This window comes from Notechis scutatus, chromosome 2, assembly GCF_049901735.1.
Source record: "Notechis scutatus isolate UNSWTSFEM ecotype Mainland chromosome 2, rNotScu1.2, whole genome shotgun sequence".
NCBI classification, from domain to species: domain Eukaryota; kingdom Metazoa; phylum Chordata; class Lepidosauria; order Squamata; family Elapidae; genus Notechis; species Notechis scutatus.
Genome location: NC_142010.1, coordinates 232,510,580 through 232,523,922, shown reverse-complemented (window position 1 = coordinate 232,523,922; position 13,343 = coordinate 232,510,580). Strand labels below are relative to the sequence as shown.

At 34.8% G+C, this 13,343-nt stretch overlaps 1 protein-coding gene across 2 annotated transcripts in view; it reads left to right on the top strand.

The window, feature by feature from the left end:
• Window positions 1–13,343, top strand: part of MSH3 (mutS homolog 3) — a 48,173-nt gene that overhangs the window by 24,176 nt on the left and 10,654 nt on the right. For both annotated transcript variants that reach the window (XM_087958237.1, XM_087958238.1), the window contains 5 exons: window positions 4,424–4,556; window positions 6,133–6,320; window positions 6,448–6,616; window positions 9,796–9,860; window positions 10,726–10,842. In XM_087958237.1, coding sequence (XP_087814363.1) covers window positions 4,424–4,556; window positions 6,133–6,320; window positions 6,448–6,616; window positions 9,796–9,860; window positions 10,726–10,842 — 672 coding nt within the window. The remainder of the gene's footprint in view (window positions 1–4,423; window positions 4,557–6,132; window positions 6,321–6,447; window positions 6,617–9,795; window positions 9,861–10,725; window positions 10,843–13,343) is intronic.

Genomic DNA, 13,343 nt, shown 5'->3' with positions numbered 1-13,343 from the left:
GCAGGTTTTAAGAGGGAGAGCAAAAAGGAAGGCTTCTATGACCCTTATAAATGGCACTCCTGAATGATGAGAGAGCCTATCCTGCTTAACCCTGTTGGATAGTTGCTGTTCTAGAACAAAGATCAAAAGATCTATATTAAAAAAATACCTCAGGAGCTTTATCTCACTAATGTGAACGAGTTCAGAGAAGGCAGCACAGATTTTCATAGTTATGCAAAAGCTTTATGTACAGTAAATGTTTCATTGTCTTTCAAAAGCAATGTAAAACAGAATGCATTTGGCTGGTCTGTTGTATTGCATTTAGGGAAATTTAATATTGTTTGAGCTTGCTAACATAAAGTCATGTAATCTGTTGTAATAAAAATGATGTGCAAACAATGGAATTCTATTTTAGGTAATATATTAAATTGCTCAAACAATACAGTTTTAACTGAATGATAGGACTGACTGAATCCAGCAGTACAGGAATACAAAACTAGGAAAGCAAAAGCATGATTAGAACATTGTTTTTATAAAAAGGACATGGGAGTATCCTGGATGGTGGCCTGCCAAGAGTCTTTTTGTTTGTAATGGATATAAATTGAACAAAAAAACAAACATGTAAACATATCCCTTATATAAGGCACTGATGTAAAAAACAGAAGAACATTTAGGACTCAGGGTTAGTACTAACTCCATAGAAAATATATAGTGATTCAGGCAAAATCCAAGTTGTTGCAGTCTCGTTACTTCTACATTCCTCAGAGATGTTTACTGGTTGTTTATAGATTTTCAGTGGGTAAGGATTCAGTTATGAAGTCTTTATTGTAGAAAATGCTACCAAATTATTTATTTAAGGGCAATGTTACATTTCAAAGTGTCAGACACACAGTCCTCTGTAGAAGTTATTTAAGTTATAGTTCATTAGAACTCATAAAGCCATGTCAGTATCAGCACATCTTACTATTCTGTTATATATTGTATGTAAATCAATGTGTAAGTGAAGCAAGCATTTAATCATTCATCTTTTTTCATTGGTTTACTCATTTTCTTGGCACATGTTGCTGAAATTGCACTTCATTCATGCATAACAAAAGTCCTTGATTGTCATTTAGCCGAAGAGAGTTAGATCTGCATTCTACACATAATTATCTTAAATGCATTCATGAATATTTTCACTAGTGTTGTTCATCTGTTCTGAAAAAATGTTATTTCATAAAAATAATGCTAGAAAGAGATTGAGTGATAGCAATAGAAAACATGTTAGTGACCTCATAGAATTGTCAGAATTTTAGTTAGATGGTTAAGAAAAGAGAAGAAATCTTTCTGCCTCCAATGAAAATTGGAAGATTTTTTTTTGGGTGGAGGGAGCAGTTAATTTAACTTTCTTTTACATGCAAGGGAGATCAGTTCCTGTTGCTTTCCATTGTAATTCAAATTTGGAGATTTACTTACTAATCTCCTCACATACATGTTCCACTTTTCTAGTACCAAAACTTAAAAACTAAATATTTATGCCATTCATTTTTATTTCTCCAAAATGGATTTTCGGCTGATACCAGGACTGAAAAAATGCTATTTTATTGATTTGTTTGTAGATAAGGGATGAGATACAGGTAGTCCTCAACCTACAACCATAATGGGCCCTGGCCATGTTGTGATGTTTGTAACATTAGGGGGTGTGAAGAGTCACTAAGCTTTTTTCTGTTTGTGATGAAAGTTGGAAGATATTGTGATGACCCAGAGTATCTCAAAAATATAACAAAAACCAAAACATAAATAAAAGTCCTTTAATGCCTTCAACTTGGCTTCACTGTTTAATTGTTCACAGTGGAGGAATAAATTATTTTCAAAATAACATTTCAATGGCAAGAAACACAGTTCACATTCAAAGAGCTGATAATGAAGCAAAAACCAAAAACAAACTGCACTGAATTAAGTTCCGTGACAGACCAGGATAGATAATTGCCAGAAGATAACCAGGTACAGTTCGTTGGAAGAATGCCAACCAAGATAAACCTTCTTTAGAAATAAAACACTAATTTGTCTCCAGCATCTTTTAGCACGCAGGTCCATACTCTTATGCAAATCTCCCACCTGCAACCCATGAAGAGGATCATGGCCCTCTCCTCCCGAGTAGACCACATTTTACCCTGATCCTCTCCTCCCTGCGTGCCCTAGGATGGATAGGGGATGGGTGTGGGTCCTTCTCTGACTGTTCAGAGTCAGTCTCCACCAGGGGCATGACAGATATTTCCTCTTTCATATTCCTTCTTTTTTCTTGCATTTTTTACTCATTCTTTGTATTCTCTTTCCTTTCTTTAAATTTAATTTACATTAGATCTTATTATTATAATAAAAATTCTTAATAAAATTATATATGTAATATATGTGTATGTATACACACACATGTATACATGTGAATATGCACATATGCACATACACATTGTTTTTATGAAGAATTTTTATTACGTAAGTTGACACCTCCCCTCTTTTCTACCTTAGATGAATTTGCCTCCAGGGATATGCAAATTAATTCTCGAGTGTTGAAAGGGCTGAAAAGTGATCTAGAACAGCTGGGTGTAATCTTTGAAAACTCATAGAGAACTGGTATGATTTCAGAACATTGGAGAAGAACAAGCATAGTTCCAATATTCGAAAAAGGGAAAAGTAGGGCCCCAGTCATCTTAAAACCCATATAAGACTTTGTATCAGAATTCCCACATTCTCTGAATTAGCAGCCAATAGAAATTTCAAGGATATGGCTTGGGTAGATTAATCAATTGACTGCAAAAATAAAGGACGTAAATTTATAACCAAAAACTAAGAATAAGGAAATTGAGCATTGTATATATCTGTGTCAGCTCCAGCTATGAAGAGCTGGCTATTTCTCTTAAGGATAAGGATATTTATTACTTTTGCACCTAGCCTTACTTTGTCACTGTGCCCAGCTTGAAATCAGGTTAATATTGCATTCCGTTGAATAAAGAAATGTGTAAATAATTTAAACTAAATATCTCAATTCTACATAATTCTATTTTATACTAAATGCAGTTTTTTAAAATGTAAATTATAATAGTGTAGGATAATACCAAATAAAATGAAAACGTCTTTTGAATTGCTATATCTGATAATATTTGTGATAGTCTTATTTGTAATAGAACTACCATAGAACTGACGTAAAAAGCATTTAAAACTGCCTTTTATATTGGTATGTTTCTTCTGTTAAGTAAGCTGAAGATAATCCTCTATGATTTTATAGTGTATTATTCTTGGGACAGTATTTCAAAACATGATTCTGTGAGAGAGAGAAAAAATAGGTCACTTGATATCAGATTGTGCCCATTGACCCTTTCCCTCCTACTCTCCCTTTTTAATACTGAGGATTATTGCAGGCACAGTATTTGCCATGTTGGTGTTAGATCATTGGAACTGTGTATCATAGCCATATGTGAAAATGATTAAAGTGCAGATTAACCTTACAGCAAAGGATCACAGCCTTTAGACTGTCATAATACGTTATCATACTCTAATTCAAACTGGTATACTATATTGTAAATTACATAATGAAATTTGCATGTTTCTGCCAATACCTACTGTATATAATGAATTACTGATAAAAACTAACAGATAATGACTTATGAAACCAAGTTGATTTACAAATTGTAAATTTTGATAGAGATTAGTTCATCTCCCAGCTAAATTAATGAAACAACTTCAATGTTTGTGCCATCCTAATTAGCTGAGTGGTACAGGCAGCAATGAGGTTGAAGGTGGTGACAGCAGCAGTAATAGGACCCACAAACCCATCAATGTAGACTTAACCCTTTGAGAAATAGAAGTAATTCTCGCTTCACAAATAGAAGTAATGAAGCAAGATAGAGGCATGAGAGGAAGAAACGAGGGAGATTCAGGAGCTGGAGATTATTAGGAGATGTCAGTAGAATTTTTCCATTAATGTAAAGTGACAAATTTTGAAATATTTTGGTTGGGGAAAAAAACTGTGAATAACGGAGTTGAGAACCAATCTAGTTGCTACCAACAGTGAGAGAAACAAAGCAGGTTTGCCTTCCTCTCCTTGGGAGTATCTTGGTTTGCAGTTTCCTCCTAGCAAAAAATTCAAAGCCTGCTTGTTTGGTAATAACAGCAAAAACTTAATGATTTTGAGGATGTTTGTAATATAGAAGACTAAGTGGTCAGATCAAAGTGCATCTTGGACACAGGAAGAACTGTGATGTCCCATTTATGGTATTTCTTATAATCAAAGGTAGTTTGATTAATTTCATATTATCTTTTTAGCATCAAAATAAGAGAGTCTGTTTCTTTCAAGGCATGTTATAATATATCCATAGATCATTATTATTCCATTATTATTTGGAGTAATTATTGAAAATGCAGAAAAGGAGTAAGATTTTATTTATCTAATTTATCCTCTATTTTACAGTGAAATTAATTCCCGACTTGATGCAGTGTCTGAGATTCTCTCCTCAGAATCAAGTGTTCTTGGTCAAATCATGTCTCTGTTGTATAAGGTTCCAGATGTTGAGAGAGGAATCTGTAGTATTTATCATAAAAAGGTAAGACTACAGATAATTTAAGAAACACATTCTTATTATATTTCAATGCAGGCAACTTTTCCTGAAATGTGTTTTATACATTGTAAGGCAGAAAATAATTAGAAATATCTAAGCTTTTAACAATGGCAATTTTAAACTTTTAAAACTGTGCATGTTTCTTATATTCCTGGTATGCTAGCTTTTTAAAATTCATTGACTATTTTAAGCTATGTATTGGTATTTATTTATTTATTTATTTGATTTATTTATTTGATTTGCCAATTGTTTACAAGATAATAAGTATAAGTGTATACATAGTTGTGAATACATGAAATGGGTACATATAAGAAAAATAAAAGAAGAATAAGAGAAACAATAGGACAGGGACGGTAGGCACGATGGTGCGCTTATGCACGCCCCCTACAGACCTCTTAGGAAAGGGGTGAGGTCAATAGTAGACAGTCTAAGGTTAAAGTTTTTGGGGTTTGGGGAAGAGACTACAGAGTCGGGTAGAGTATTCCAGACATTGACCACTCTATTGCTGAAGTCGTATTTCCTGCAATCAAGTTTGGTGCGGTTTAACTTTGAGTTTGTATCTATTGTGTGCTCTTGTGTTGTTATGGTTGAAGCTGAAGTATTCATTGACAGGTAGGACATTGCAATGTATGATTTTATATACCATGCTTAAGTCAGACCGAAGACGGCGTAATTCAAGGTTTTCTAGTTTTAGAATTTCAAGTCTGGTGGCATAAGGTATTCTACAATGAGTAGAAGAATGGAGAACTCTTCTTGTGAAATATTTCTGGACTTTCTCAATTGTGCTAATATCAGATACGTAATGAGGGTTCCAGACTGATGAACTGTATTCGAGTATTGGTCTAGCAAATGTTTTGTATGCTCTGGTTAGTAGTGTGATATTACCAGAGAAAAACTACGTAGGATTAGGTTAACAACTCTTAATGCCTTTTTGGCTATGTAGTTGCAGTGGGCTCTAGCACTTAGATCATTAGAGGTGAGTATTCCAAGGTCCTTTACAGAGCTTGGGTCATCAACAAGATCTTGACTATTCAGCTTGTATTTTATTTTCTGATTTTTTTTTGCCAATATGTAAGACAGAGCATTTATTTGTTGAGATTTGAAGTTGCCATTTGTTTGACCATTCAGATACATAGTCAAGATCTTTTTGTAGGGTAGCAGTATTGTCTGTGGTATTGAACAGCTTTACATCATCAGCTTTAACATAATTTAAAATTTTATTTAAATTACTTCAGTTTTAAACATCTAAAACTAAGTCAATTCTCTTTCTACCATAACCATTGATATTCTTGGATCACATATATTATCAGTGTAATGTCCAAAGGGGGGGGGGGGGGGGGGGGGGGGGGGGGGGGGGGGGGGGGTGTGGGGGGGGGGAGAATATTTTTTTGGGGGGGTGTGGGGGGGGTTTTTTATAATTATATATTATCAGAGTATTCAAACTTATAAAACAGATTTCTGTGCCATCTTAAAGAACTTCATTTGTTAGATTTGGAAGTTTTGCAAGACTATTGTAACCTCAGAACGGATCATTTTAAATGACACTTGCTTATGTTTTCAGTGTTCTGTTCAAGAATTCTACTTGGTAGTAAGCACACTCTCTAACTTGGAAACAGCAGTCAAAGCACTCGTTCCAGCTATACAAGTCCAACTGCGGGCATCCTTGCTGCATAAAAGCCTCTTGGAAATTCCTGAATTGCTTAGTTCAACAAAAAAATATTTAAGTAAACTTAATGAAGAAGCAGCAAAGTAAGTAAATTAAGCATATAATTTGTAACTTGGTGGGTACTGTATAGGTATGATGCAGTGACTTCCTTTTAGAGTTAAACAAATATCCATGGTATTGAATTAAAAGTTAATTTGAATTTTCTTTTAGAATTGGAAACAAAACTGAACTATTCAAGGATCTTGATGATTTTCCTTTAATAAGGAAGAGAAGGGATGAGATTCAGACAGTACTCTGTCAAATCCAGAATCATATTCAGGATGTACGAAGAATGCTAAATTCCTCCTCTGTGGACTATGTGTCAGTATCAGGGCAAGAGGTAATATATATCTATATTGACTTTGTTATGTTCTGTGTTTGTCTATGCAGCGTTAAATGAATTTTATCAATCATGTAGTTCTGATCATATTTTTACAGCAACAGTTTTGTTGTCCTTTACTGAGTAGATTAGAGCTAAACAGTTTACCGCCCTTACGTAATTTGGAATGCAAATTCCACAATCCCTTATCATTGACCTTATGGCTTTTGCTAAAAAGATTAGGAGTTGGCATGAGTTGTTTTAAGGCTAGTAACATTTAAAGAAAAATGTATTTAGTATGTAAATTTACTAACAATGTACAAAAAGTTATATTATAAAAATAAAATTTTGAGTAAACTTTATTAAAAGCGTCAACTGTCATAACATAAGTTAGGGAATGTCAATATCTGTTTGTAAGCATACCTTTGCCAATAATTGAATGTTAATTACAGTAATTATAAGAACTAAACACTGTATAAAAGTGCATTAGCTAATTTATGGTACAGGGACACAAAAGAGAACAATTTAATAGGACATGTCATAAGACAATGTTTTATCCAGAACTCTTTTTAACTCAGGGTAATTAAAATTATGATAATAGAGAAATGTTTTGAGGTTCATTTCAGCTATCATATTAACATATGATAAGGAAATAATATATTTGGCAAAGAGACAGACTATTTAGAGCTGAAATCTTTGCAGAATACTATACGAAGTAATATATTTCCAATTTTCTAAGATCTCAGTGTTTTGTAGCACATTGACATATTTGAGAATCTAGAATATATTCACTGATCTCTTTACTGAATTTTTGATTCAATTTAAAACACTTCATGAACACAGTTTCTCTATAAGCAAGAAAACCTAGTTTGAATTTCACAGCACAAGATTTAAAACATTGTTTGAATGTTGGGATCCTGGATTTATATGTTGTTATCTAAACATACTAAATGAGTATAGAAATTGCAATTGCTCTTAAACAATGTCTGTTGGCTGAGAATCTGGGAAATATAGACAGCACAATTTAGAATATTCCAAGCTGGGAAAGGATGAGTTTATTTTACATGCAATTGGTATAAGAAGCACATCTTGCCTGTGACGCTTTCCCAGCTAATTTGTGTTGGGCCTATAACTCCCAAGTTCACAATCAATATGTATAGTTTAAAAGCAGTTGCATTCACACATGTGCAATTGCTAATCTATGACTGGTCAAAGACAAATAAAATTTTTTTCATATCTTAATTACTGTTCTCAGGGAGATGGAAATTGATGAGACCAAGTTCACATCAATTCATTATCTTAATATTATAATTTTATGTTTAAAAAAGGACTTTTAATTGTGAGCATTTATGAGCATGAAAATAGTGGATCAATTTTATGATCCCAATTTTTCAGTATCTGTACAAATGTACCGATTATGAGGAACAAACAAGCAAATCAAAATCTTAATGCAAGTCTACAAGTATGACATAGGAGGCTTTATTGAAATTTGTTATGGGTTATATCTCATATTTTACTCCAAAAATGGTCTCCTTGATTTATGTTTAGATCAGTTCTGTTCAATTATTGTGAACTACATTATGTCCTTTGACAATAATTAATTATGAAAAAATAACACTTTGTTAGCAATATCAATATCAATATAGATATCAAAATATAGATAACAGTAGTTTATAGATTACAGTGTAGTATGATGACTGTGAGAGCTATGGTTGCTTCATAATTACTATGAGCCTATTTACCAACAATCACGTAAGCAAGTATGTACACAATAACTTTCTCAATGCTTCATCCAGATTTTAACTTTAAGGTTCTGTTTTTCTTTCCCTGAGCAGCAAAGCAATTATTCTATTCATCTTTGAAAATAGGATACAAGTATAGGTTGGTAAACAATGATAGCACTAATTGTCAATTGCTGTTTATATTATTGTCATACAAAATTGGCTTTTTATAAAATATAGTCTGGATGAATCTGATGAAGCAAAAGCAGTATGTGATAGTCAAGTTCTAAGAGTTCTGTAGTCACATATCAATAAATTTTATCCTGTGGATGGAAGGCCAACTCAGTATGATTTTAGTAGATGAGCTGAACAACTAACAGAATAAATCAGCGATAGTATGTGATTGCAGAAAAGACAAAAACAATCATATGCTGCCATAAAACATGTCATCTGAGATAATGGAAAAGTAATAATTCCATTCCTTTGTGTATTATATAACTATCTTACTGCGTCCACTTTTGGATAATCCATGTTAAGAAAGATTCCTATGGAAAAGAGAATAACATTATTGAGGGAGCTGGATGGATTTAGCCATAAAATTGATGATTTTGTAGGACATGGTGGCATTCTAAAATACTTTAAAACTTCTTAAACTTAATTTAAGTTTAAGGAGTTATCATACTGAAGAAGACCATTTGACGGTTCAGGTCATAAAGCAGTTTTGACATGAATAAAATTTCCAAACATTGTAAATGGTTTCACAGTGGAATTGTGGAAGTGAATTGTAAATATGGAAGTGAAATTGTGGAAGTGAATTTGTAAATATGACAAGAATAATCTGCTTTCATCTGGATTCCTGTATTGCATAGAAAATGGAACCTGAGAGCTTTAAAGATTCCTTCCATTCCTTGAATTTGATACATAGGCTTTTGTTATAACTGTTATATATGTTTTAAGGGATTATTTATAACTATAATGGCAGTGTTATTTATTTTGATTAAACAAAAGCTTCATTTTCAAACCAATGCTTTCTGCCAAATTCTAAATTTTTGTCTCAATCTTGGGAGATAACATGAAGTAGGGAAGACTATCCAGAAGTATTCTGTGGATTGGTGCTTTAGTTTATCTACCTGAAGTTGCCTCCGTTTCTTCTTTGTGTTTTTGAAAGTCTGAAAATCTGTATACATTGCTCTATAAACTGGTATAAGTTTGGTGATTATACATTCTTTATCTGAAATAAATTTATAGCCTTGATAGTAATAGAAAATTGAATTGGTATTCCTGTTTATCTTATAGTTGCTTGTCTATTTCTTCTATTGCTGTATTCTTTTCCTTATACATACTAACATTTTTGGGACAGAATTATGTCATCAAATGCATCATTGATAATTATGAAGAACTTCTACCTTATTCAAGTACTACAGAATTTTGTTTTAAAACAGTATTAATCATTTGATACTTTATTGTTTGGTGTTTCAGTTTCAGATTGAAGTTAAAAATTCAGTTGTATCTTCTGTACCATTAGATTGGATTAAAGTTAGCAGGTATGTAGTTTAATATAAATCCTAATTACTATTTATTATATTAATTACTTCAATGGTGCTTATACATTGATGCTTCTGATGGCAGAACTTATATTATAAAGTGCTGAAGTAAATATATGAATCAGTATATTTTTTTTATAATATCACTTTTGGTGTGCCTCTAGCAACAAAATAGACCATACAGTTTTCTTGGCAACATTTTTGGAAGTGGTTTGTCATTGTCTTCTTCCTAGGGCTGAGAGAATGATTGATGTAAAGTTATTTACAGTTGGCTTGATACAGTTTACAGTTGATAAGACTAAAACTTATGGTCTCCTGGTTTCTAGTTTGGTTCCTTTAACCACTATGCCAAATTGGCTGGCATCGGTATTACAGATCATAAGGATTTGGGGCAATATTAGAAGACCTATGCAAACTTATTGGAAGATGTAATTGTTTCATTTAGTCTCAGACACCACCGCCCCTCCAAATTGTGCCAGGTGATAGGGCATTTGGAAGTAGAAAGGATGTTATGGGAAGTGAAGGCCAAACCGGTCCCAGTGATAGTAGGAGCACATGGGGCTGTGACTCCAAAGTTGGGAGTGTGACTCCAACAGACCCCAGGAATGACATCAGAGCTCTTTTTCCAGAAGAGTGCAATGCTAGGAGAATCTCTCAAACCTATGGTAGAGGACCTGAGATTTAAGAAGACACAAACCACCTATAGGAGTGAGAAGGGTGTGTGTATTTATGTGTACACACACACACACACACACACCCTATAATGAACTCTCAGAAATATTAATCCTAAGGAGATACTGACCTAATTTTATGTACTGCAGAAAAATTTATTGATTAATCACATTTATGTTTTGTTTGATTCAAGCACAAAGGTTGTGAGCCGTTTCCACACTCCTTTTATTGTAGAAAACTACAAAATGCTAAATCAGCTACGTGAGCAACTGGTCCTTGACTGTAATGCGGAATGGCTGTGTTTTTTAGAGTAAGTTTACAAAGTCTATTTTTGTTATTGTAATAAGTAGGTTTCAGAATAGAAACAGATTATGATAACTGACATATCAAAAGTTAATGGATTTTGTATAATTTAGCTGAAATCATTCCTTGCATTTTTAATGGGAATATATTTAAAATTCACAAACATGGTATTTTAGGGAAGTTTTGATATTTTTATGGACTTAGATTATTGATAAGCAACATGGTACTCATTGGCACTTACTGGATGTGCACCAAAATATACTTTTTGCTGCTTATTAAGATCCATAATTAGTCTCAGGTTTTTAAAAAAATATTTTCTTAAATTCACAACATACATAGGAAGGTGGCTTTCTGCAAAACAAAGAACCAATATCTTACAACATATTTATTTGCAGCATAGTTTTGGCCCCAGGGGCCACTAGATAGCAGAGAGCATTAATTTGAACTAAGTTCATATTTTGTGGAATTTTCTGTCTGGTCACGACAGCCGTTTTGTAATAGGCAAATCTTTTGGCATAGCCAAAAGTGAGTATGTCTACAATATGCTTTCATAATTTCAAATATGACCTCAGTTCAAAATGTTTGTCCACAAATAGCTTAATTTATTATTTTGATGGCTCTGAGAACAACTCATAGAGAACATCAGAAATATAGATGATTTGTAATTTGAATAAGTAGCAGGACATAAACAGTTGTACCAAAGTAGTCTATGTTCTGTCCTAGACTTCCCCAAAAAGCAATAAGCCAACCCTGAGTCCCATCAAAACCTCTTTTATTAAATTTAGTGCATTCACATTCAGCCAACAGCTTGGCAAACAGTCTTGCAAAAGTATACTAATTATCTCAGACTTTATCTATCCTGGAAAGCTGCACGGTAAATACTTCCACATGCAGTGCTGACAGGGAAGGGCTGGGTTACACCAACAAATCTTCACGATGCTAGAATGAACGAACAAGCGTGTTGTTTCCTGCAAAAGCCTCCCCTTTTGCTCCTCTTTCAATCCTGATGGGAGGGGCCATTCATCGTCCACCTGTGGCCTTACTGCCACGTCAAGCCTGAGTTCTTAATTGTTCCTTCCTTTTGGCAGATCTGCGCATGCGCAGGCTGGGAACCGGTTCCAGAAGCTCCCCTGTCTCACTGCTGTCAGAGCCCAAAGGCAGCTGATGACTGCCAGCCTGCCCTGGCCCCATCTCTGCTTCTGACGTAGAGCCCTCGTCCGAGTCTTCCTCAACCTCCAGGACTGGCCCAGATTCCTCCCCAACCTCCTCGCTATCTGACTCTGCTGCCAACTGCTCGGCTGGGCCACAACAGTCTAGATCAGGGGTGTTAAACTCGCGGCCTGCAGGCCGGATATGTCATGTGCTGGTCACATCCACCCCCGTTTTGGCAAAGGGAGAAAAAGTTGTGATACGTCACATGACGACAATGTGTTGTCGTGAGTTTGACACCCCTGGTCTAGATGATATCATAAGCTAAACACAAGGGTTGCCAAATTTGTGCTGCAAAATCTTGCTGTAAGTCCAGACGAAACTGTTACTCTGAAATACTTTGGTGCCATGTTATAGTTGTCTGGATTTTTTCAGTCTAGAGCAGCTACCCTTAATTAATTGCACAATAAAACCCTTTGGAGCTTTTTAAAAAAATATGGTCAAATATAACAAACAAAATACAATATAGAAATACAACAGTATTAATACAATCATAAAAGTATGTAAATATGTTTATATATGCATTACTATAAAATTATTGACAACTGAAAATTCTACACAGCTAGTTCTTGCTTAATGACAATGCCCAAAGTTATGGCCATTGCAGTTTCCTCAGGTTCACGTGATTGCAATCCTGGTGCTTGGCAATCTGTTCACACTTGTGACTGGTTGCTAAGTGCCTGTGATCATCTGATCATATTTGCAATCTTCCAGCCTGCTTATCTAGAAAGTCATAAGTAAGCAGGCAGGGAAACTCATAAGCTGCTACCGGTTGCTGACATGACTTCCTTTGATTTCTGGGCTTGGCCAAAAAAGGCCCAGTCCCAAATCCATACAAGAACTTGGTACACAAGAGCATTTGCAACATGATATTTGCAAACAGCCTTCGGCAATGAGAAGAAGTTCTCTTGTCTTTGGGGGCTGGCTGCAAATACCCCATGCTGTAATCACTCTGTCCCAAAATCCTGCCTGTATTTCAGTGAAGACCTTTTTCAGTCAGCCTCTTTGAGGGCAACTAGGCTGCCCACCAGAGGGATTCAGCCTGGCATCCCGCAGAGTCCCTCTGGCAGGCAGTTTTTTGAGAGCAAAAGGGCTGCCCACCAGAGGGATTCATCCCAGTATGGAGACGAGCTCTTTCTCCCAACCCCCTTAGCAACCCTGGTGATCATGACCGCAACCCTGGCTTCATGGCTGCAGCCAGGATTGTGAACTTTGAGCAAAGATATCGTGTTGTCTCACTTAATGACCTCTTCACTTAGTGACTGAAGATTAAGTCTCAATTGTTGTCATAAATAATGA